Below are 27,320 nucleotides of genomic sequence, written 5' to 3'. Positions count from 1 at the left end.
TTTTTCTCTTTCTGGCTATTTCATACTTCTGTTGAAAAATGATCTGTAAAACTCGACTCGGCTTTTCTCACTGGATTATTTCTTCAAAGTCGGACTTTGATTACTGAGGTGATGTTCAGGGGAACATTGAACCCGAGAACAAACAAACTGAGGCTCTGATTCCAAATAATGCACAGCAATTTATATTGCTGAGTTCTGGATTCTGATTGGTCAGTGTTGAAGGTGTTGGTTAATTAAAAATTATTCACTGAAGGTGAAGTGAATATCGGTGAAGAATAATGGAGATCAAGGTCACCGATATTCACTGAGCCTGAGGTGGATAATTGTTTTAGTATAAATACACAGGTGATTATTTTTAAAAATCATATTAAAAATAATTTATTTCAATTTTCAAAAGCGGCATGTAAAGGTAATAACATCACAGCTGTTAGATTGCAGGCACTCATGGATGTATGTGCAGGGGAGAGTGAGGATGCAAACAGGAAGTGTAGCCAAATCGGTGAGCAAAGTCAAAGCCAGGCAAGGGTCAGTCGATCAGTGAACAGTATCAGAGAGAAGACAGAGACAGATAATGGGAAAACGTAGCAAAAGTTCAATAACAGGAAAGCAGGTAGACTAGAAAGGCTTGGTACGACTGGAAAGACACAATGATATTTTGCACTAAAGGAGAGTGAGGGAGAGGCTTAAGTAGCATTGCTGATGATTGTTAATGAGAGACAGCTGAAGTTAATAAGACGGAGACAGGGGGCACTGGGCGTTGTAGTCTTGGGAAGCCATATTTGTAGTTTGCTTTGCATTCTGATTCACAACTCCATTATTGACAGAACCTCCTCCTGAGGAGCTCCCTCTGGGAGCTACATTTTTCTTGGGGTGCCCTCTCCTTCTAGGTGCAGGTTTGTCAGGGTGCTGAGTGTGAAATTCTTGAGTTAGTGGGGGGTCAAGGATGTCCTTAACCATTACCCAGCTCCATTCCTCTGGTCCATAGCCCTCCCATTCTATCAGGTACTCCATTTGACCTCTTCTTCTCTGGAGCTGAGAATTCTGTTTACCTGGTAGATAGGTTCTCCCTCGAGACTTAGGGGTGGTTGTTCTGGGGCGAGAGTATTTTCTGCCAGAGGACCTTGAATCGCTGGTTTCAGACATGACACATGGAAGGTCGGGGAAGTGAGGTGGAAGCTCCACTCTGTATGAGACCTCATTGATGCAACATAAGAGTTTGTATGGACCGATGTAACATGCCTGGAGTTTCTTGCAAGAATTCAGTTCCCTTAAGTCACGTGTGGAGACCCACAACCTGTCGCCAGGTGAAAACTCAGGATTTTTTCCATGGTGCTTGTCTGCATATTCTTTATACTTGGCATTTACTGCTTCAGTTCTTTGATGAACCTCCTCCCATATTGCTTGGCTCCTAGAAAACCAGTCCTCGACCGACTATGCTGGAGTGTCATCCCATGGGAACAGGGGTGGCTGATAGGTGAGTATGCACTGGAACGGTGTTAACTGGGTAGCTGAGTGCTTGAGTGAGTTTTGTGCATACTTGGCCCACGGGATGAAATGTGACCAGTCCCCTGATTCCTCATGCAAAAGATTCTCAGGAAACAGCTGATCTCCTGGTTGGCACACTCCACCTGGCCGTTGGACTGAGGGTGATAATCCGACATGAGGCTTACTGAGACACCCAGATGCTCCATAAAACAAGTCCAGAACCATGAAATGAACTGTGGACCATGGTCGCTGACAATGTCCTTCAGGATACCAAAGTACCTAAACACATACTGGAACAGGAGTTCTGCTGTCTGAAACGCAGTGAGAATGCCTGGTAAGGGAAGCAGCCTCAATGCCATGGAGAATCAGTCTACAGTCACCATGATGGTTGTGTTACCCTGGGATGGTGGTAAGTTGGTTATGAAGTCTATGGCCAGGTGGGACCAAGGTCTCTGTGGTACAGGGAGAGGACATAGCTTACCAGAGGGAGGGGTTTGTGGAACTTTTGCTTGGGCGCATTCAGAGCAAGGGGCCATAAAGTGATCTCAGTTCTCATGTTTTCCCACCAGTACTTACTTCTCAACATCTGATAAGCCCTTTGACTACTAGGATGTTCCATAGCAGGAGATGCATGTGCCCATGTGATGAGTTTACCTCAAAGGGTTTTGGGGACGTATAGCAGTTCTGGTGGACAGTCCTCTGGGTGCCTTCAGGGTTGAGAGTTTCTGATCTATTTATCTAGGTCCCAAGTGATAGACTGCATGAAGCATTCTGGTGCAAGAACAGGATGTGGTTCAGTGTTGTGAGGAGCAGAACTGGAGGTTCGGGATAGAGCATCAGCCTTTGTGTTCCTAGACCCTGGATGAAAAGAGATTGTGAAGTTGAATCTGGTGAAAAAGAGGGCCCATTGGGCCTGATGTGGGTTCAACCGCTTTGCTTTCTTTAGATATTCTAAGTTCTTGTGGTCCATCAAAATCACAAAAGGGTGTGTAGCTCCCTGTAGTCAGTGCCTCCATTCCTCGAGGGCAAGCTTAATGGCTGGTAACTCACGATTCCCAACATCATAGTTCCTCTCTGCAGATGAGAGCTTCTTTGAGAAAAATGCTACTGGGTGAAGCTTTGGTTTCTTGCTGAAACGCTGAGATAGTACCCCTCCAACTCCTGTTTCTGAGGCATCCACCTCAACAGTGAATGGTTTGGTAGGGTCAGGATGTTGCAGGATGGGAGCTGATGTGAACACAGTCTTAAGTTGGCTGAAGGCTTCCTCTGCTATTGGGTTCTAGAGGAGACGTTTTGTACCTTTTTTAAGCAGGGCAGTTAATGGAGCAGAGATGGTCCTGAAACCTCTGATAAATCATCTGTAGAAGTTTGCAAAACCTAGAAAGCATTGGAATTCCTTAACGGATGTGAGTTCAGGCCAAGACATGACCTCGGATACTTTGGATGAGTCCATGCTGACTCCCTCTGCGCTGATGATGTAACCCAGGAAAGAGATCTGATGTAAATGGAACTCATGTTTCTCAGCTTTGATGTAGAAATGATTCTCAAGTAGGTGTTTTAGCATGGATCAAACATGTTCCAGGTGGCTTGATTTGTCTGGGGAGTAGATTAGAATATTGTCAGTGTAGGTGATAACAAACCTCCCCAGCATATCCCAGATCATGTCATTGATCAGGCACTGCAAGATGCTTGGGGCCGAAGAAAGGCCATAAGGCATGACCCGGTACTCAAAATGTCCGGCGGTGGTGCTAAACGCTGTCTTCCATTCATCGCCTTCTCGGATTCTGATCAGGTTGTATGCACTGCGCAGGTCAAGTTTTGAGAATATCTTTGCTGAATGTAGCTGTTCTAACGCTGAAGGGACAAGTGGAAGTGGATACAGATACTTTACAGACACCTGATTAAGTCCTCTATAATCTATGCATGGGCGAAGACCCCCTCCTTTCTTCTCCATAAAGAAGAAACCTGCAGAAGCAGGTGACTTGAAGTGATGAATATAACCTTGCTTGAGAACCTCCTGAATGTACTCCTCCATTGCTGCTTGTCCTTTCTGGGAAAGTGGGTAGATGCGGCTGTGAGGAGGCGATGTGCCTGGGAGAAGGTCAATGGCACAATCGTAAGGGCGATGTGGAGGTAGGCCACAGGCCATGCTGTTACCGAAGACCTCCTTCAGATCAGAGTAGCACTCTGGCATGTTGTCTAGGGAGTCAGGTTGAGGACTTTCTACTGAGGTCGAGGAGATACATAGTTGAGGATGTGACAAACAGTTCTGGAATCATATGGGGGACCATTGAAGGATTTCCTTGTGTTGCTATGAAATCAGAGGATCATGGAGCTGTAACCAAGGATAACCCAGGATGATGTTGTCATTGACCATAGAAGTCACAAACAGTGAAATGAGTTCAGAATGTAGAGCTCCTACTTGGATGCAAACTGGAGTGGTCCTAGTTGTGATGAAACCATGTCCTATGGGTCCTCCATCAATGGTCCTGATGCTGAGTGGACTTTGTAGAGGGGTTGTGGACAAGTTGAACTCCTGGACGATGGAGTTGTCAATGAAGTTCCCCTCCGCCCCTGAGTCAACATGTGCAGACACTTCGTGGGTCTAAGCTGGCAGTTTCACCAAGACAGGTACTTTGAATGATTGTGAGTTAAATTTCCTTGTAGAACTCACTGTGTCAGGAACAGGTTCAGGGTTATTACCCTGAACCTTAACCCTCACATTGTCTTCTCTCTCATTCAGAGTGCCTCAGTCTGGTTTGGGAAACCTCCATGGGTGAGGACACACACCACAGACTGAGCTGGTCTGGTGTCCTCTTTGAGAGAGGGATGGCTGGAGAGTAGGTGATCCAGGTGAATCATGAGATCTATGAGGGAGTCCAATGTGAGATGTTCATTTCTGCAAGCCATTTCACTCTGAATCTCAGGATGTAAATCTTGACGGAACACTGCTTTCAATGCTGGCTCATTCCTTCCACTAGCAAGGGTTCAGAAGTCGAGCGCATATTCGGCTACTGCTCTTGTTCCTTGCGTGATGGTGAGCAGGCTCTCACCAACTTCGATCCCCTTAGGTTCATGATTGAATACTCGCTTGAACAATTCTAGAAAATGTTCATATGAAGTGGTACGCTCCTCGCCACTCCTTACAGTTGCGGGCATCATCGGCATATTTTTCAGGAGTCAGGAGAAGTTGCACAGGAGAAGAGGTAGCTTCAGAGCACGTTAAAAGGGCCTGCAACATTACAACAGTTAACTGTGCCATCCTGGTGTTGAGGTCGGCAAGCATCTGCTGATGTTCTCCTAAGAGGTGTCCCTGAGCATTCAGAGCTGTTTGCTTCGCCTCCTCTGCTACATCCATAATGAGGTGAAGTATCCTGTCAGATTGCAGGCACTCACGGATGTATCTGCAGGGGAGAGCGGGAATGCAAACAGGACGCATAGCCAAATTGGTGAGCAAACTCAAAGCCAGGCAAGGGTCAGTCAATCGGCGAACAGAATATCAGAGAGGACAGAGGCAGATAACAGGAAAACGTAACAAAAGGAATAAAACACTAAAGCTAAATCTGAACACACTTGCTGCACTGTAATATCGTATTTAAGGCTGTGAGATCCTCTACACCAGGGGTGGCCAACCAGTTGGAGACCAAGAGCCACATTTTTTACTGTATTACTGCAAAGAGCCACATCATACACATGGGCACACGAACATCACCCATCCCTTCCTCTCTCTCTCACACACACACACCTCTGCTCAGCCAGATTAATAGTAAATGTCACACACCAACATATTTACTCCTACAGTACTAAGACCACAGGCTGAGGCCAGTCATTTTTAACAATGAACATTGTGTGCACTTACTATGCATGCTGCTTAGTGGGACTCATGGCATTACCAAAAAAAAGCCACACCATACACATGACCACACATGTGTACCATACATGTGACCCCCCTCGCTCTCTCTCTCCCTCACAGACACACACGCTCAAGCACGCACCTCTGCTCAGCCAGATTAATAGTAAATGTCACATGCCAACATGAGAGAAATTTACTCCTTCAGTCAGTACTAATACCACAGGCCAGTCATTTACAGCAATCAATATTGTGTGCACTTACTATGCATGTTGCTTAGTGGGACTTCTGACATTCCTTGCCTTGAACAATCCTCTTCAAATCTGGCTTGTATTCCGTCGTTGCCACTCGAAGCAGTTCTTTCACATGGGTGTCAGTCAGAACAGAACGATGCTTTGACTTCACGTGTTTCATGGTAGAGAACACAGACTCGCAGACGTATGCTGACCCAAACATTGACAGTATCTTAAGCGCAGCCTGTTTCACATTCGGGTATTTTTCCAATGGCACACTTTTCCAAAACTCAATGGTGCCTTCCCTCAAAACAGGTTTCAGTTGGTCTTCCTCACGAAGATCAATCATCTCCAACTCAGCCGCAGCCTCATCTGTGACAAGCGGGGCTTTCAAACAGTCCATTTCCGCATTGAATGGGTCGACAAGGAACGTAACCTGTGGCCTTTTCAGTTGTATATCACGGAACCGGGTTACAAAGCTTTCGTGCAGGTTTTCAATTAGTGTTGCATATCTGGCTCCTTGCTTATTCAGGGAGGCGGGAAGCTTTGAAATGAGCTAATGACGACTGACATATAAGGCAGAATGGCTTGCCATTACGTTCAACAAAAAAGTATAAACTCTCCCACTCTGTTAAAAATGTCCTATGTTCGTCTTCATATTTTTGTTTTGCTGTGCATTTTTTCATTGCCATTTTGAGAGGCTACTTGACACAAGATACACCTTGCCCAAAAACTTAGCGATTATCTCACGCACATGCGCATTTGACATGACCTGAAAATACCGTAATGTACCCAAGCAAAGCGAAGATGTATTTGACGAAAATACCATACTGAACTCAAGCAAAGTGCACACGCACATTAAAAAAAAACAAAAAAAACACAAACACAAACTTCGATATGAACGTAAGAGCCGCATGACACCGGGCAAAGAGCCGCATGCGGCTCGCGAGCCGCGGGTTGGCCACCCAAGCTCTACACTGAAAAACGAAATAATATTTTCATGTTGGTTTTTCACGTGCTCTTATTTATCACGTGATGTCAGAAATATTTACTTGTGCAATTCTTTTTCAATTCATGTTTTTCTTGTATGTGTTTTATCAATAAGGGGACCACAGAACAGATAATCCTCTGTTTTTTTTCTTCAATTCAATTCAATTCAGTTCAATTCAATCCAACTTTTATTTTCATATGTACTGGAGACAGTGTCACAGTACAATGAAATTTTTATTCTGTGAGTCCTCCAGCAACATTACCTAAACATGAATAAGGAAAAATTAAAAACAAGAGATATAAAGTAATTAAAATAATAGTAATTAAATAAAATACATAATTAAACATATAAAGTAATTAAAAACAAGGATATAAAGTAATATAAAAAGGTGCAGTAACATTCTTGTGTATGTTATAAAGTATTTTCGTGTTTTTTTTCACACACAGTGTGAGCGTTAGTAAATCTAAGCCACCATCTTTTCAACATGGCCATATTTCTTTCATATTCTGCTTTCTTTTCCTTTTTATTTAACTTGATTTTTTTTCGAGATGCTGTGAATCATTTGGAGCCAGAGGTGAAAACATGTTGTTGCTATTAATATCAGCTTTCTCAGAAGCTTTTTGGGAATCGCATTTAAAATTCACAGCTCACAAATCACACATCCACAGTCGAGCAGCAGAAACTATGGGAGAAACAAAGGCCTGAGAAACCAGGAGCCATGTTTATAAAACGTTCATCGAATCAGATTTGATCCTGAACTGCATTGATATGAGCTTATATTAAACACAACACGCAAATCGGAATCTACAAAACTTGAAACTGATCCAAAATCAATAAACTTTTCTCATTTTTAAAAAAAATCTCTGTTGGGAAACATTTAGTCAGTGTCAGTGTGAGGAAAAAGGAGTCAAAGATCACAACAGAAATGACACACGTCAGGATTCAGAGCTCATACGTAGCGACAGACTTTTCAGAAGTTACGTAAGATTGATGCAAGAGTGGGTGGAGTTTGAGTAAACAGAGGCGTGTCCCAGCTACACTTGATTCTGATCATTTTTAAAGTTAAAGTTTCTCTGTAAGTGTAGCAGATAAGCGCTCGGTCTGATTCTCCTTCACACTGTGATCAGGTTTTCTTTACATCAAATTAACACAAACATCAGCATTATGTTCCCCTACATCCTGCACACGTTACTGTTTCATCACCTCGATTTAGTGTCTCGTGGCTTCTTTAAGTTGTCAGAGCACAATAAACTAAATAATAAATAAAATGTAAATGAACAGTGTGTGCTGGCTCAAGTGCTGTTCTACAGGACATGCTGCTGAGTAATGAGTGTGGAAGCCATTTTATTTAATTAACCCAGTGATGAATGTGATCATTACAACTCTGATTATTCACACAGTAATATATTAGCGATATATGAGACTTCTATTAGATTTATTTCAACACTCACAAAATCTTCTCTTTCCTATTTCATTATATCAGTCTTTTATTTTTTTTTTAATATCTGTTAAATTGTTTTTATGCTACAGTGTACTACAAGAGCACTATTTCTGTCTTCAGTCTGTATTTTCTATCCCTGATTTTTGACAGGTTTAAAGCTAAGTCTTTGTGCTTAAAGGTTTAAAGGCAGTGGCGTAGAAACTCCATCTCGGATGCTTCTACTTGAGACCAATCCAGAAACCTTGGAACTACACGCAGGTGTTTTTAATAATCTGGATGTGGAGCTCAGAAGAGCAGCTGCATCAACCAACTCTGAATACCAGGAACTTTCCCAGCGTAAATATTAACATAACTGTTAGACTCAATCCAGCCCAATAATGATAATAACGATGTATGGTTTTAGAAGAAATAAACACCGTTTTTTAACAGGAAGTACAGTTTATTCCTCTTACTGTCTCCCAGCAGCTCGTCTCCCATAAGGCCATCCTGCCGGTTTCCCAGCACAAAGGCGAGGAAGGAGAGAATGAGGGCGTCCAAGATGCCCATGATGGCCAGGATGTAGGCCCAGCGCACCGAGCACTCTCCGATCGTGTATTTATCCGTCTGCTCTCCGCACATCCGCTTCACCTGCTCCGCATCCCAGCCATCAGGGTAGATGAGACAGCCGAGGACCAGGCATGTACCTGACACACACACACACACACACACACACACACACACACACACACACACACACACACACACACACACACACACAGAGCTCATCAGGAGTGATTTATCGGATCAGCGGGTGTTGTTGTTTCTCCACTGTGATCATTTATAGCTTCGCCAAATGCTAATTCTGTGCTAAAACATCTGCTACATTAATAGTGTGTAAATGAACAGAACAGAGCGAGACATGAAGACAAAGACACAGAGAGAGAGAGAGAGATGGAGGGATACACACACAGAGACAGACAAATTAATGAACTCAGAAAAGAGAAAAATAAAGAGCTAAATACAGAGTCCATAACTATCTCATCTGTCCCATTTTTTCTTCTCTTACTCTCTCTCTCTCTCTCTCTCTCTCTCTCTCTCTCTCTATTTCTGTCTCTCTCTGTCTGTCTCTCTGTCTCATTCTTTGTTGCTTTTGTTTTCTTTCTTTTTATTAGTCTCTCTCTCTCTCTTACACACACACACACACACACACACACACACACACACACACACACACACACCAGTTGTGTGTTTATTATTTCAGAGTTTATCGTAATGTCTAAAACGACATCCTGTTCACTACATAGTGCACTACTTTTAGGGTCTGTCATTTTCTAGTGCAGTAAAATCAAGTGCACATTTTTTAATCCTACAATGCACTGTATCAGGTAATGTACAAACTGAGGAACTACCCACAATGCACTGCAGTATTTGGTTTGATTGGGGCACTGAAGAAGACGGGGAGTTAAAGTGAGGGAAAAGTAAACGGTTTAAAGGGTAAGAATTATTTTTTTTTCCTTGTTCTGCCATTAAAGGAAGCGGTAAGTGACAGCAGGACGCAGGTGTGACAGCTCGGCATGTGGTGTGTGTGTGTGTGTGTGTGTGTGTGTGTGTGTGTGTGTGTGTGTGTGTGTGTGTGTGTGTTCATTTTGAGTGACCCCCAAATTATAGTCAGTGCTCAAACCAGGGGTCAAAACACAGGCAGGGAAGACTGAAAGAGGATAATCCAGAATCAGGAATATTCAGGCGAGGAAATACGAACACATACAGAACTCGGAAACACACTGTGGACATAAAGTAACAATTAATCAATAAATAAACAATAAAAAAAAAGTTTTGGCAAAAGTGCTATGAAACAAGAAGTGAAAAACAAACTAATCAAGGAATAGACACAGAACAGTTGAACACAGTAGGGTAACAGCCCAGTGACAGAAAGGGGCGGAGCCGGGAGTAAAACAGGAAAAAGTCGCATGACAAAATGTTGAAAACATGGGGAAGCCATGGCCTAATGGTTAGAAAAGCAGCTTTGGGACCAAAAGTTTGCTGGTTCGATTCCCGAGACCAGCAGGAATGGCTGAAGTGCCTTTGAGCAAGGCCCCGAACCCCCAACTGCTCCCCAGGCTGCTCTGGGTACGTTGTATGTGACTCTGGATAAGTGCATCTGCTAAATGCCATTAATGTAATGTAAAATATAAACAAGAGCACACTGACAGCAGAATGTTCCCTCTGAAGGATATTTGAATTCTAACTGCCACTTGATGATGTCACAGGGAGATTTACAGCTGTCCAATCAGCAGCTAGTTCTCTCTCTCATACATACAGGCTCTGTCACTTCTGATTTTATTACAGAATTTAAGACAGTAAGTTATGAGGTTTTCTCCTCTGAAGTATATTTAAATTTAAATTTTAACTACCACTTGATGTCACAATGAGATTTTCAGCCGTTCAATCAGCAGATGTTTCTGACTGCTTTTTCATCTCTCTCTCTCTCTCTCTCTCTCTCTCTCTCTCTTTCTCTCTCTCATATTGTCGCATCAACCTTGTTTTTAGAACAGAATATTATATGTGATGTTTGAGGTTTTTCCCATGACATTTTGACTTGATGATGGACCGTCCAACAGCAGCCCTTCTTCTTTCTGTTTATTTTCCTCCTTCTGCGTTTCTCATATGATTTTTTTCTTTCCCTTCTCTTTCATTCTTCCTCTTGCTTTATTTCCTGTTTTTTTTTCTTTTCCCATCCCTCGTTATCTTGTCATATCCTTTTGGAATCTGTTGTTAAGTACAATATTGTTACAAAGAAAAAACCTCCAATGTATTTTATAACTATAAACAACTTTATAAAGTAACGATTGATGCAGATTTATCAATGTGTAGAATTTGACTGGAAGTACAGTGTGGAGTAGGAGGAGTATTATGGCCACCTTATGGCACTATGAAGACAGAGTGGCATATGTGTGTGTGTGTGTGTGTGTGTGTGTGTGTGTGTGTGTGTGTGTGTGTGTGTGTGTGTGTGTGTGTGTGTGTGAGCATGCTTGTGTGTGCATGTGTGTGTAATGAATGCAGATTTTCCTTTCTGCTGTGTTAAACAGGGAGCAGAATCTTGTCTTTTTATTTCCGGATCAGAGAAGCTCATCTACATTCAGATCTCTTTCCCCGTGTGTGTGTGTGTGTGTGTGTGTGTGTGTGTGTGTGTGTGTGTGTGTGTGTGTGTGTGTGTGTGGTTGTTTGAAGTGTGCTGATGGGAGTGTTTTAGTATTCCTCAGATGCAGGATGAAGGCGAGTGAGTCTTTTATCGTCGCCTCGTTGCTCTGTGCTCTGAGCTTCATCTGCTAAATCTCCTCAAAATCTAATTCACACACACACACACACACACAGAATACAGTGTGTTCCAAATGACTGAAAAAGTAATGCTTAAGGGAGTGTAACTGAGTCACTATCAGGTGTGTGTGTGTGTGTGTGTGTGTGTGTGTGTGTGTGTGTGTGTGTGTGTGAGAGAGACTTCCTTCTAAGCTCATCTGCTCTACAGGTTACCATAGTGACACACCCCTGCACCCTCCAAACATTGTGTGTGTGTGTGTGTGTGTGTGTGTGTGTGTGTGTGTGTGTGTGTGTGTGTGTGAGAGAGAGAGATGAAGGTTAATATTCAATCGCAGCCCAGAGACGAGTGGAGAGGTGTGTGGTTTCCATGACAACTGCCAAGGAGAGTGTTTGTGAGGCGTGCTGTGTGCAAATCCAGTTACTGTGGAGGTCACCTACATCTGTGTGTGTGTGTGTCTTTTAGCTGTACCACAAATAAACCACTGCAAAATGTCTGACCCATGAATGAGAGAATGACATAAACAGTGATCGATAAACATCTCTCTCTCTCATATATATATATATATATATATATATATATATATATATATATATATATATATATATATATATATTAGTTACTGTGTATTAATATGGCAAGTTACTATTGTGACAACGGCAGGTTAGCAGCCCTTGTGCACAAAATGACAAGCACACCTCGCCACGCTGCTATAGGGAAGCCATAACTTAATGGTCAGAGAAGCAGCTTTGGGACAAAAAGGTCACTGATTCGATTCCCTGGACCAGCAGGAATGGCTGAAGTGCCCTTGAGCAAGGCAACTAACCCTCGACAACTCCCCAGGCTGCTCTGGATGAGAGCACCTGCTAAATGCCATTAAAGTAATGTAATGCTGTGACAGTGGTGCTGAAGAGTGGTGCTCCCTTTACAGCGGCAGTGCTGAAGAGCTCACCTCAGCACCACTGTTTATCAACAACACGCACATAACCAAGGGGCTGGAGCTCAATAATTAAAGCACTCAATCTCCCTCCATAAGGTGCAGGGAGGATAGAAAAGGATGCCGCTTTCCAAGATGGGCGAATAGGATGATGAAGAGAGGAAGTAATGAGTCTGTGTTGCTCTCTGTGTCTGCTGACAGATTCCAGTTGCGACAGTTGCACTCAACTGGAATCTGGATCAAAGCACCTCTCCTAAACCTGTGGAACTTTCTTAGTCTACAAAAGACATTCCCAAGCAAGGACAAGATGAACCACTGATACTTCACACCTGCATTCCTCTTTCCCCATGTACTGCCACCTATGTAAATAAAAGAGCACTGTTTTTGCTACTGCCTTTCTGCCTCCTGAGTCTGTGTTTGAGTCCGAGTTCTAGGGGCGCCACACTGGTGGAGAATGCAGGCAGATAACACAGACACCCCCCCAACCATCCTGTCCTGGATCCTGTGATGTGGCACCTTCTTTAAGTCAGACTCCAGCAATCATAGCTATCACAGGAAATGGCACAGGGTCTCCATACAGCTACATAAGAACTCCTGTTCCTGAAGCAGACTGCTCCAGCAGCCATCATCCCACACCTGGACCCAACCCGTGATGCCCAGCGCCTGTTCACCAAGCTGACAGCAGAAGATGCCATCAAGGTGTTCTTGGGCATGTTTGAGAGGGTTGCCATGAGAGAGGGCTAGCCCCCACACCACTGGTCCCGCACCCTAGCCCCTAACTCTCCAGGGTGGCACAGCAGGCCAATTATGCACTTCAGAAGAAGAGACAGAGGGCTACTCTATGCTAAAGGATTAGATCCTGCCCTGCTGTAGGCTCTCCACTCCATTCAAGCCATTGCTGAATTTTTTTGCTGGACATATCAATCTGGCTGAAAGACTTGGGGGCAGATGGATGCCCTCCTATACATCGTTAGAAGGTGACTCCAGCCAGATCAGCTGTCCCCATCAGAGATAGCGGAGCACGTCATCCTCAACAAATTTCTCCGGGCCCTCCCTGGGGAAGAAAGAAAGGCAATAGGGATGAAGCTCCTAAAACTCTGTGGGGCATGATCTCAGCATTAAAAGTGCACTCTCTCCACAGTGGAGATTGAAAAAGGACAGGGGCCGCCCTGGAACCTTGATGCCACACCACAGCCTACAGAACCATGAGAAGGACATAGGAACCTCTGCTACCCAAACCAGCATTGCCAGATGAGCCCATGCCAAAGGAAACTGACAGGCCCCCCAAAGGGCTACTAGCTGTAGATAGCCAGGTGTGCTATGCACGACATCTTCTGGGCTACCACCCCCACCATCACTCTATGGCTTAATTGTAAACCCCTCCCGGCTCTGTTGGACTCTGAGAGCACCATCACCCTTGGCCTCCCATCAGCGCTGCCCTACCCTGTATCACAGAGAGGAAGCCTGGCAGCAGAGGTTCCTCCTCACTGAGGATGAGAAAGCAGATGCTGAAGCCCAGTCGGAAGGGGAGCCCCACTTCCACACTAACCCTCTTTCTGTTATGTGTGACCAGGTCACCAGAGAAGGGAGCTTTGGCAAAGAGCAGAAAGAGGATGACCAGTTAAAACACTGCTGGGGATAGGTGCTGGAGATTGATGGGGAGAGTATGAACCCTGACTAGGTGCTACCAGTGGCCTATGGCCTAGTCAGGAATGGGCTGCTTTACTGTAGGTGTGGCAGCCAAGGCGAGCCCTGGGACCTCTCATCGTTCCCTGTGCAAAGGTCAACATTGTTATGCACCTGGCCCACATGCACCCACTAGGAGGCAACCTTGGCCCCTAAAATACACTATAGGAGATCTGGGACTGATTTCACTGGCTGGGCATGGTGGCTAATATGTGGACCTTCTGTCAGAGATGCCTGCAATGTCAGAGGACAATGCCCTGTAAACCACCTCCAGTGCCTCTCATTCCCCTGTCCATCCCTGGGGTCCCATTTGAGTGGATGGGTATGGACCTGGTAGCACCACTCCCAGTGTATGCCTGTGGCCATGAGTACATCCTGGTCATTGTCAGTTACACCACCAGATACCCTGAGGCATCCCCTTATGAAAAGCCACCTCAAAAAAGATCTCCCAGGAGCTCATGGCTCCATTCAGCCTTGTTGGCATCCCCAAGGACCTGCTCACCGACCAAAGAACTCCTTTTATTTCAAAGCTCATGCTCGACCTCTGCCAGCTGCTGCAGGTAAACCATCTGAAAACATCAGTGTGTCACCTACAGACAGACAGACAGACTCATAAAGAGACTTAATCAAATGCTTAAAAGGCTACTAAAACAAGTAGTCAATGAAGAAGGCCGTAACTGGGACCTACTCCTACCCTACTTGCTTCTCACCATTTGGGAGACTTCCAAAGCATCCACAGGGTTCACACTATTTGAGCTCCTGTACTGACAGAGACCCAGGCTCCTGCTAGACGTGGCCAAAGAATCCTGGGAGAAAGTCCATGCCATTCTGTTCCATCATTGAATACGTCCAATACATACAGGGCCAAATAGAGCGGGTGGCACCCCTTGTGAAGGAGCACATGCAGGTGGCCCAAAGGGAGGAGCAATGAGCCTACAATTACCTAGCACAACCCTGGGACAACCAGGTAACAGTACCTGTTCAGGGCCTACTTAAACCTCAGAACATTAAGAAAGAGGCTGTGAAGAACAATCTCCGACCCACCACAAAATTCCAGGTACATGCCTTTTTGGGGTTGGTGGGATATTTTAGGTGATTTATGCCTAACTTCTCCTCTGTAACCTCCCCTTTCTCAGACCTAACCAGGAAAGGAGAAATGGACAAGATCCAGTGGACAGCAGCAGTGGAGCAAGCCTTTTCAATGCTGAAAATGACCCTCCCCAGCGAACCTTTGCTGCGAAACCTGGACTTCTCACAGACTTTCCTGGTGCACACTGATGCCTCTGAGACAGGCCTGGGCACCATCCTCTCCTAGGAGTTCGATGAAGAAGAGCATCCAATCGGTAACGTGAGTAGAAAACTAGCCCCTGCAGAGCAGCAATATGCCACCGTGGAACAAGAAGCCTTGCTCATGAAATGTAGAGGAGATACACTATTATCATTTCACTCTTGTTACAGATCATGTGCCCCTACAATGGCTAAAGACTTGAACAGCAAAATAACTTGATGGTTTCTCTCCCTAGAGGACTTCTTGTTTCAGGTCCAACATTGTGCAGGGGATCACCATGGAGATGGTGACAGCCTCTCCAGGAGAGATGTGCTCTGGGCTCAGGCCCCAAAAGCAGTGAGCTCAGAGCTGATGGGTGTGTGTGTGCTGTGACAAAGGTGAGGTGGTGGCCCTTATGCACACAACAACAAGCGCTCCTCTCAATGATGTGACAGTGGTGCTGAAAGAACAGCACCCCTCTCCCCTGACAGTGGCAGTGCTGAAGAGTCAGTGTTGCCTTAGCACTACTGTTTATCAGCAACACGCATATGGCCAAGGGGCAAGGACACCCAGCGTGACACAGCAGGAGCTCAATAATCAAGGCACTTAGTCTCCCTACAGAAGTCACAGGGACAATATAAAAGGATGCTGTGTCACCAGTTGGGTGAGTAGGAGTATGGTGAGAGAACATTATGAGTCAGTACTGCTCCCTGTGTCTGCAAACAGACTCCATCTTCAGACCAAAGCGGTTTTCCTCCTCAATGCCTCTCTTAGCCTGTGGTGCTTCCTCAGTCTACGAAGAACATTCCCAAGCCAGGGCAGGATGAACCACCAATACGTCACACCTGTGCTTGTTTTTCCCATGCCCTGCCACCTGTGTAAATGAAAGAGCACTTGTTTACTTGTGTATTAACATGAGAATATTAGTGAGTGTGTATTATCATGAAGTACATTAGTTATTGTGTATTAGCATGTACTATGTTAGTTTCTGTGCATGAACATGAAGTATGTTGGTTACTGTGTATTAGCATATAGTCCATTAATTACTGTGCATTAGCATGCAGTACAGGTACTGTAGTACATTTGTATCTGTGTATTAGCATGTAGAATGTTGGTTATCGTGTATTAGCATGCAGTACAGGTAGTTACTGTGTATTAGCATGTAGTACATTAGTATCTATGCATTAGCATGTAGTACATTGGTTACTGTGTATTAGCATGAAGTTTGTTAGTTACAGTGGATTAGCATGTGATTGATTAGTTACTGTTTATTAGCATGTAGTCTGTTAGTTACTGTGTATTAGCATGTAGTCCATTAGTGACTGTGTATTAGCATGCAGTATATTAATTACAGTGTATTAGCATGTAGTGCATTGGTTACTGTGTATTAGCATGCAGTCTGTGAGTGTGTATTAGCATGCTGTATGTTAGTTACTGTTTATTAGCATGAAGTACATTAGTTACAGTGAATTAGCATGTAGTCAATTAGTTACTGTGTATTACGATAAGGTAAGATACGATCAGATAAAACTTTATTAATCCCAAGGGAAATTCTTGTGCCAGAAATCGCTCCATAACAAAATAGTATAAGTTAAAATACAACAATACAAGCTGAAAAAACAACTGTGTGTAAAATAAGAACTGTATAAGAAATAAATGCCTAAAAAACAGTGCCTAATAGAACAACAATAGAAATACTGAAAGTTACGTAAGGGGTTAAACTAAAAACTAAGATGGAAATAGAAAATACAAAAACCACTGCCAAGATGGTTGGCATTCTAACAGTAGAAATAAGGTAAGTTATGTCAGAGATAAACCTAATGGTGAAAATAAGTATTGCAGATATGCTGGGGAAAACAATATTGCACATGATGTTGGAAAAAACCAATATTGCATATGGTGTTAAGAAAAACATTATTGCACATGACAACTCAGTATATTGCACATGATATTGGTATTATTGTCTTGAGTGATCAGCTGTCCATCTTGCAGAAGGGGAGGAGTTATACAGTTTGATGGCCACTGGTAGGAAAGACCTGTGGCATTTCGTGGCACGCCTCAGTGGCCTCAGTCTCCCACTGAAGGAACTCTGATGTGACTCCACTGTGTCATGCAGGGGGTGGGAGGGATTGTCCATAATACTGAGAAGTTTCCTCACCATCCTTCTATCTGATACCTCTGACAACTCCCAGGACAGACCCAGCTTTCCCGATGAGCTTGTTGAGTCTGTTGGCATCAGGTGCTTTCACCCTGCTGCCCCAGCACACCACAGCACAGAAAATGACACTGGACACCACAGAGTGATAAAATATCTGCAGCATGGTTCTGCAGACATTGAAAGATCTGAGTCTCCTGAGGAAATACAGGTGGCTCTGACCTTTCTTGTATAGTGCATACAGTGTCTTACAAAAGTATTCATCCCCCTTGGTGTTTGTCCTGTTTTGTTGCATTACAAGATGGAATTAAAATGGATTTTTGGAGGGTTAGCACCATTTGATTTACACAACATGCCTACCACTATAAAGGTGAAAATTGTTGTTTTATTGTGACACAAACAATAATTAAGATGAAAAAACAGAAATCTGTAGTGTACATAGGTATTCACCCCCATTTGTATGAAACCCCTAAATAAGAGCTGGTCCAACCAATTCACTTCATAAGTCACATACAGGTAGTCGTCGACTTACAACCTATGCGACTTACGACCGATCGACTTTACGACCGTCTGGTTAAGACTGGCAAGTGTTTCCTAGCTGAGCGTACGACAGTTTCTGCCCCAGCTTCTGGAAGCGCCTCTCGCCGTGTACAGCAGTTTCTGCCCCAGCTCCAGGCACATGCGCAATCTCTCTCGCGCTCCCTCGCGCACTCTGTCATACAGTTTCCGCCCCAGCTCCCGGCAGCGCCTCTCGCCACGTACAACAGTTTCCGCCCCAGCTCCAGGCACATGCGCAGTCTCTCTCGTGCTCCCTCGCGCACTCCGTCATACAGTTTCCGCCCCAGCTCCAGGCACATGCGCAGTCTCTCTCGCGCTCCCTCGCGCACTCCGTCATACAGTTTCCGCCCCAGCTCCAGGCACATGTGCAGTCTCTCTCGCGCTCCCTCACGCACTCTGTCATACAGTTTCCGCCCCAGCTCCCGGCAGCGTCTCTCGCCGCGTACAACAGTTTCCGCCCCAGCTCCAGGCACATGCGCAGTCTCTCTCGTGCTCCCTCGCGCACTCCGTCATACAGTTTCCGCCCCAGCTCCAGGCACATGCGCAGTCTCTCTTGCGCTCCCTCGCGCACTCCGTCATACAGTTTCCGCCCCAGCTCCAGGCACATGTGCAGTCTCTCTCGCGCTCCCTCGCGCACTCCGTCATACAGTTTCCACCCCAGCTCCTGGTTTATGAAACAAGCAAATCCTCCCGCCAGCCCGAGCGCTGCAACAGCTGATGATGACGTAGACGACCCACAGCTAAGCACCAGTGATGCCAGCAGTCACTAAATTTTGTATTTTGCTATGTTTTACATTTGTATTTTGGTATGTTTCAAACTAAAATGTTTTCTATTTTTCACACCTGTATTTCGTATTTTTTGTTTTGCACATATTAAACGAATTGTACTGTACGCAGTGTAGTATGCAGTGTTTGACTTAAACCAAATAATGAGCCAAGGTAATGAAATAAGAAAATGTTGATAAAATAAGACTTTAAGATGATTACAATATCATTACACATCACAATATACTTACGTTCATTTAACATAGGCCGACTTATGACCAGATCGGTTTACGACCGGTCAGTTGTAACCAAACGCAGTCATAAGTCGACGACTACCTGTATTTAGTTGACTAAGAGCCACCTGTGTGCAATCAAAGTGTCACATGATCTGTCACATAATGTCTGTATAAATCAACCGTTTCTGGAAGGACCCTGACTCTGCAACATTACTAAGCAAGCAACATGAAAACCAAGGAGCCTCCAAACATATCAGAGACAAAGTTGTGAAGAAGTATGGATCAGGGTTCGGTTATAAAAAAAAATCCCAAACTTTGAATATCCCATGGAGCACCATTCAATCCATTATCTCAAAATGGAAACAAAATGTCACCACTACAAACCTGACAAGAGAAGGCCACCCACCAAAACTCACAGACTGGGCAAGGAGGGCATTAATCAGAGATGCAACAAAGACACCAAAGATAACACTGAAGGAGCTGCAAAGATCCACAGCAGAGATGGGAGTATCTGTCCATCGGACCACTTTAAGCTGTACACTCTACAGAGTGGGGCTTTAATGAAGAGTGGCAAAAAAAAGAAAAAGTCATTGCTTAAGAAAACACGTTTGGAGTTTCCCGAGCAGCATATAGCAGACTCCCCAAACACATGGAAGAAGATTCTCTGGTCAAATGAGACATAAATTTATCTTTTTGGCCATCATGGGAAATGATGTGTGGCGCAAACCCAACACTCTGAGAACACCATTCCAACAGTGAAGCATGGTGGAGGCAGCATCATGTTGTGGGGATATTTTTCATCTGCAGTGTAAGAAAAGCTGGTCAGGACTGAAGGAAAGATGGATGGCAATAAATATAGGGTGATTCTGGATGAAAATCTGTTTGAGTCAGCCAGAGGTTTGAGACTGGGAGGAAGGTTCACGTTCCAGCAGGACAATGACTCTAAACATATTGCTGAAGCTACTCTGGAGTGGTTTAAAGGGAAACAGGTAAATGTCTTGGAATGGCCAAATCAAAGCCCAGACCTCAATCCAATTGAGAATCTGTGGCATAACTTGAAGATTGCTGTACACCAATGCAACCCATCTAACCTGAAGGAATTGGAGCCGTTTTGCCTTGAGGAATGGACAAAAATCCCAGTGGCTAGATGTGCTAAGCTAATAGAGACATACCCCAAGAGACTTGCAGCTATAATTGCAGCAAAAGGTGGCTCTACAAGTATTGACTTGGGGGGGATACCTATGCACACTACAGATTTCTCTTTTTTCATCTTAATTATTGCTTGTGTCACAATAAAACAACAATTTTCACCTTTAAAGTGATAGGCATGTTGTGTAAATCAAATGGTGCTAACCCACCAAAAATCCATTATAATTCCAGCTTGTAATGCAACAAAACAGGACAAACACAAAGGGGGATGAATACTTTTACAAGACACTGTATGTGTTTTTTGTCCAGTCCAGATTACTGTCTATATGGATGCTCAGGTACCTGTATTCCTCCACACTGTCCACCTCCATTCCCTTGATGTTGACTGGGCTCAGACTGGTCCTTTGCTTCCTAAAGTTCACCACCAATTCCTTAGTGTTTGCAACGTTGAGTTGCAGGTGATTTTGTCTGCACCACTCCACAAACCTGTCTACCACACTCCTATACTCAGACTCCTGTCCCCTGCTGATACAGCCCACAATGGCAGTCATCCGAAAACCTCTGCAGGTGACAGGACTGTGAGCAGTATCTGAAGTCAGAAGTATTGAGTGTGAACAGGAAGGGAGACAGGACCGTCCCCTGAGGTACCCCTGTGCTACTCATGATAATATCCAACATGTTGTCTGCCAGCCTCACATACTGTGGCCTTCCTGTGAGGTAGTTGGTGATCCAGGCCACTAGAGGAGCATCCACCTGCATCTTCATTAGCTTATCACCAAGCAGGGCAGGTCTTATTGTGTTAAAAGCACTGGAAAAGCAAAAAACAAACATGACTCTCTCAATGCTGCTTGTCTCCTCTAGATGAGTATAAACCCTGTGCAGCAGGAAGGTGATGGCGTCTTCCACTCCCATATGGGGCTGGTAGGTGAACTGCATGGGGTCCAGTGATGGTTCTACTACTGAACACAGGTGCTTCAAGACCAGCTTCTCCAGTGACTTCATGACACATGAAGTTAGAGCCACTGGTCTGTAGTCATTGTATGTGCTTGGATGTTTCTTCTTGGGCACAGGAACAAGGCATGATGTTTTCCACAGGGCAGGGATGAGCATCCTGCTCAGGCTCAGGTTGAATATGTGCTGAAAAAACCCACACAGCTGAGTAGCACATCCTTTAAGCACTCTGGGGCTGAGATCATCAGGCCCTGCAGCCTTGCCTGTGTGGAGATGACTGAACTGCCTTCTCACCTCCTCCACTGTGATGTTGATTGGAGAGCTGTTCTGGAGTCCTGATGGAAGAGGGGTGAAGGAGGGCTGTGGTGAATGGCCAGGAACCAGGAGAGTCATTGAGGGAGGATGGTAAAGTGGGGGTGGTGAGGGAGGTGGGTCATGGGGGGGTTTGCAGTAAATGGTGGTGAGGGGGTGGGAGGTGAGAAATGTTAGGAGAAGGGCATGGTGGGTTGGAGGTAGGCAGAGATGTTTGAGGTGAGGATGCCTGAAGGGCTGAGTCACAGGAGGAACTGGGTGGGGGGTGGGCAGAATGAGTTAAAGAACAGGTTTAACTCATTGGCATGATGCAGGTCTCCTTCCATCCTCTGGTCAGTCTTCCTTCCATGACCAGTGAGGGTTCTCATACCACTCCACACCTCCTTCATGTTGTTTTGATGGAGTTTGTTCTCCAGCTTCCTCCTGTAACACTCCTTGCCTGCTGTGATCTTTTCCCTCAGTTCAATCTGCACCTTCTTCATCTCCACCTTGTCTTCACTCCTGAAGGCAGCCTTCTTCAGGTTGTGATCTGATCTGCCCAGGGAATGGAGAGCTTCAGAGCTGTATGCTTCTTTAACATTAGCATACAGCAGGTTCAGTGTTTTATTTTCTCTGATCTTACACTCCACAAACCATTTGAAAGTGAGCAGAGATGTTGTCAGGGTTACATGGTTAAAATCTCCCGAGATCACTATGAAGGCACTGGGGTGCAGGGTCTGAAGTCTTGCGGTCATGGTGTGGATGATGTCAGCAGCCCACAATGTATCGACTGCGGGAGGAATGTAAACAATAATAACAATGGCTTGGTAAAACTCTTTGAGTAAATAATATGGACAGAGACTTACTGCTAACAGTTCAATATCTGGGCTGCACACACAGTCTTTCACTGTAATGTGTCCAGGGTTGCACCACTTGCTGTTCATGTAGATAGCAACTCCCCTTCCTTTCTTCTTGCTGCTCTGGCTGCAACTCCTGTCTGCCCAAACTAACTGAAAGCCGGCTAAACTCATGATAGAGTCTGGTATGTTCTCATGCAGCCATGTCTAAGTGAAGCACATAACAGAGCTCTCAAGAAACACACTCACTCTTTGTGAGTGATGTTAACTCATCCATTTTATTCACCAGTGATCTTATGTTTCTCATAATGATAGAGGGAAGATACGGTCGGTATCTCCTCCCAGCTCTGCAGCCCTGGTATTTCTTCCTCAGCTCTTTGGGGATTCCAGGTCTCTTACCAGCCACACCACTTTTTTGGAGGCTCATCAGCTGATCCCTGGAGTAAACAATGGAGCCCTGGTGCATCTCCACCAGGACGGGGATCTGACATGGTGAAAGTACTCCACAAGTGATGAAAACAAAAAAAGAACATATGAAACCACATTGTACCACGAAGAACAAAAACGTAGTTACAGTTATAAATTATAAAATACTTAAATCTAAAGAAAAGTTAAAAAACAACAACAACAACAACAACAACAAACCCCACTAGACGACAAAGAGCGACTCTGGCAGGATGCTGCCCAGGACAGCATCAGAAGTAAAGTGCATTCAGTATGTTAGTTACTATGTATTAGCATGTAGTTGATTAGTTACTGTGTATTAGCATGCAGTACATTAGTTCCTGTGCATTAGCATGTAGTTGATTAGTTACTGTGTATTACCATGCAGTACATTAGTTACTTTGTATTAGCATGCAGTATGTTACTGTGTATTAGCATGCAGTCCATTAGTTACTGTGTATGGGCATGCACGACATTAGTTACTGTGTATTGGCATGTAATCCATGAGTTACTGTGCATTAGCATGCAGTACAGTAGTTACTGTGTATGAGCATCCATCCATCCATTATCTGTAGCCGCTTATTCTGTACAGGGTTGCAGGCAAGCTGGAGCCTATCCCGGCTGACTATGGGCGAGAGGCGGGGTACACTGGACAAGTCACCAGATCATCACAGGGTGATCACATAGAGACAAACCACCATTGTATATGAGCATACAGTTCATTAGTTACTGTGTATTAGCATGCACTATGTTAGTTACTATGTATTAGCATATAATCCATGCATTACTGTGCAATCGCATGCAGTACATTAGTTACTGTCTATTAGCATGTAGTCCATTAGTTACTGTGTATTAGCATGTAGTCTGTTAATTATGGTGTATTAGCATGTAGACCATTAGTTACTGCGTAATAGCATGTAGTACATTAGTTACTGTGTGTTAGCATACAGTACATTAGTTTACTGTGTATTAGCATACAGCACGTTCGTGACTGTGCATTAGCATACAGTATGTTTATGATTGTGCATTAACATGTCTATTAATAACTATGTGTTAGCATTGCTGTATGTTAGTTCGTGTGTATTAACATGCAGTATGTTAGTTCTTGTGAAGAAGCATGTAGTACGTTAGTTACTGGGTATTAGTATGCTATGTGTCGTCATGGTTGGGGTGACATGCCTACTGTGATTGCTAGCATCTGTATGCTTATTACCTCTCACTTTCAGTCCTCACTGCTGGCTTGCACTGCTGCTTTCAGCTCTATGAAAAGGAGAGCTGAGTGGGTAAGTCTCTGTCAGTACATAGCCTCTCCATCAGCAAGCCCTACATAGTGCCTCCAAGTAGCCAAGGATTATCCTTGGCAGGTGACAGACAGCACCTGAGCACCTTACGGACTCTGGCAGAATCTAGAGGGACTCGTCGGAGATCGGGCCCACTCGCATGTGGACACGCACTGGGACCCACGAAACAGATCCCCTGCTATGGGTAAATAGCACTACTGCCTTATGGTCATGTCAGGAGAGACTATAGTTAAGGGAGTAAACTCTGATCCAGAGTGAAGCCCCAAAGGTGGTTGGGCAGCATATGTACTTTTCACTCTCCAGCAGCTCCTGCAGCCAAACAGAGACAGAGAGCTCACAAGACTCAATATCAATATCTCTGCTCTCCAGGAAACCAGACTCCCTGCCAGTGGCTCCCTCAGAGAGGACAAATGCACCTTCTTCTGGAAGGGCAGAGAACCCGAGGAGTCCTGCCAGCATGGAGTTGGCTTCGCCATCAAGAACACACTGCTGGTTGCTGTTGAGTTCCCATCAGGCGGCACTGAGCGTCTTCTGTCTATCTGCCTGGGTACTGCTCCAGGTCCTGTCAACATCCTTCATGCCTACACCCCAACTCTCATTGTATCAGAAGAAACAAAGGATGAGTTTTACAGACAGCTCGAAGAACTGATCAGAGAATGCCCAAAGACTGAGCCCCTCTTCCTCTTAGGTGACCTAAATGCCAGGATAGGTGCAGATCATGAATCATGGTCCACCTGCATAGGACATTATGGCACTGGCAAGATCAATGAGAATGGCCAGAGACTACTGGAGCTATATATCTACCATGACCTCTGCATTACAAACACCTTCTTTGAGGGTAAACCATAGCACAAAGTGTCATGGAAGCACCCCAGGTCTCACCACTGGCACCAATTATATCTCATTATCACCAGACACTCTGCCCTCAACAGTATTGTGGTCACCAGAAGCTACCACAGCACAGACTGTGACACCGACCATGCTCTCATGTGCAACAAAGTGTGTCGACAGCCACACAAGTACCACTGCTTCAAGTCTAAAGGTCACCCTCGTATTAACACTGCACAGATGTTGCTTCCCCTCAAGGTTGAGGAGTATGTGTCCACTCTGGACCAGGCTCACCAGGATCTGCCAAAACACAATGCCACAACCAAACAGAACACCATGAAAGATACAATCTACAGCACAGCTATATCCACATTTGGTAAAAAGGAATGACCCAGCCAGGACTGGTTCAGCGCTTACATCCCAAGAATGGAACCAGCAATCGAGGCCAAACGGGAAGCCTTCTTGACCTAAAAAAGACACCCAAGTGAAAGCACTCTCGTAGCGCTCAGAAGTGCTCAGAGCATCACACAATGTCTTGCTAGACAATGTGTCAATGAATACTGGCAGCAACTGTGTCACAAAATAGAACATAGCACTGATACTGGCAATGTTTGTGGCATGTACAATTGCATAAAGAAAACCTTGGGGCCAACCGTGAAAGGGATTGCTCCACTCAAATCTCTCAACAGGGAAGAAGATTACCAACTGTGAGAAACAGATGGCCAGATGGATAAAGCACGACTCTGAACTGTACTCTCAGAAAACTCTGGTCTCCAACACTGCCCTAATCAACATCAAGGAACTGCCTGTAATGGAGAAACTGAGTGAATTACCATCTGTGGAAGAGCTCAGCAATGCCATCAATGCCCTCCCAACAGAAAAGGCACCAGGCAGTGACAAAATCCCACCTGAAGCCATCAAGCATGGAAAACCTGTCTTGTTTCAGCCACTGCATGAGCTACTCTGCTTCTGCTGGGAGGAAGGTGGAGTCCTCCATTATATGTGTGACGCCACCATCATGACACTCTATAAGAACAAGGGAGATTGCAGCGACTGTAACAACTACAGACGGCTCTCCCTCCTGAGCATCGTTGGCAAGGCGTTCACCCATGTCCTCATCAACAGGCTGCAGTTGCTCGCAGATTGTGTCTACCCAGAGTTCCAGTGCGGCTTCATGGCAGGCAGGTCAATGATAGACATGATCTTCTTCCTCTGCCAAGTCCAGGAGAAGAGTAGAGAGCAAGGCCAGCCACTCTACATGATGTTCATTGACCCCACCAAGGCCTTTGATTTGGTCAGCAGGAAGGGACAATTCAAACTTCTTAGAAGAATCAGTTGCCCCCCAAAGCTTTGCAGCATGGTGATCTCATTCCATGCTGACATAAAGGGAACAGTCCTGGATAATGGACCCTCCTCAGACACCTTTTCCATCAACAGTGGAGTCAAGCTGCATCTTGGCATTGACTCTCTTTGGAATCTTCTTTTTCCTCCTCCTGTCATATGCCTTTGATTCATCCACTGATGGCATCTATCTGCACACCAAATCTGACAGGAAGTTGCTCAACCTGGCACAACTATGTGGAAATACCAAGATCAGGATGGTGCTCATCAGAGAGATGCTCTTTGCCGATGATGCGGCCCTTGTGGCCCACACTGAGGATGCCCTCCAATGACTAGGTAATCACTTCACCGATGCTTGCAAACAGTTTGGCCTCACTATAAGCCTGAAGAAGACGAATGTCAATGCACAAGATGTCACCACTCCCCCCTCTATTACCATCGACAATGTTACCCTGGAAGTTGTGGACAACTTTACTTACCTGGGGCCAACCATCAGGAACACCTTCACGCTTGAAGTTGAACTTCACCGGCAGCTCAGGAAGCCAAGCAATATCATAGCCAGACTGATGAAGAGAGTGTGGGAGAACAAAGTGCTGACAGAAGCTACCAAGATCTGAGTCTATCAGGCGTGTGTTCTCAGTATTTTACTCAATGGCAGTGAAGCCTGGACCACCTATATGAGGCAAGAACATCAGCTCAATGCATTTCATATGCGGTGTCTTAATCACATCCTTGGAATCATATGGCAAAACCGCATCCCACACAGTGACATCCTGCAGCACGCCAAGGCCCCCAGCATGTACTCCCTGCTGAGCCAATGCCGCCTATGATGGCTGGGACATGTCCAACGCATGGAGGATGGGAGGATGCCAAAAAGCATGCTGTGTGGACAGTTATCCCAGGGTACCAGAAGAGTTGGCTGCCCCCAGTCAGATTTAAGGACACCTGCAAGAGAGACATGAAGGCTTGCAAAATCTCCTTAGATGGCTCAGAAACACAGGTCATAGATAGTTCTGCCTGGCGTCAAACTGTCTGCAAGGGCATCACAGACACGAGAAGAGGTCATCTCAGAGCGGAGAAGAGAGACTGGAAAACTGTGCTGCAGCAATCCCAGCAAGCCAGGCCCCTCAGTTCATCTGCACTGACTGCAACAGGGACCGTCATTCACACATGGACCTGCACAGCCATAGTAGATGATGCCACAACCCATCCAATAGATGACACCCCAGGGGCACATCAAGCATGGATCCCTGAGACTGAGA

At 45.1% G+C, this 27,320-nt stretch overlaps 1 protein-coding gene across 1 annotated transcript in view; it reads right to left on the bottom strand.

Moving 5' to 3' along the window:
• Positions 1 to 8,399: 8,399 nt before the first annotated feature.
• The window catches only part of lhfpl3 (LHFPL tetraspan subfamily member 3), a 170,815-nt gene continuing 151,894 nt past the window's right edge, over positions 8,400 to 27,320 (bottom strand). The window contains exon 2 of the mRNA XM_060902954.1: positions 8,400 to 8,683. Within this exon, the coding sequence (XP_060758937.1) occupies positions 8,400 to 8,683 (284 nt within the window). The remainder of the gene's footprint in view (positions 8,684 to 27,320) is intronic.

The sequence above is a fragment of the Neoarius graeffei genome, chromosome 21 (genome assembly GCF_027579695.1).
Source record: "Neoarius graeffei isolate fNeoGra1 chromosome 21, fNeoGra1.pri, whole genome shotgun sequence".
Classification (NCBI taxonomy): Eukaryota; Metazoa; Chordata; class Actinopteri; order Siluriformes; family Ariidae; genus Neoarius; species Neoarius graeffei.
This window is presented reverse-complemented; position numbering and strand designations above follow the sequence as displayed.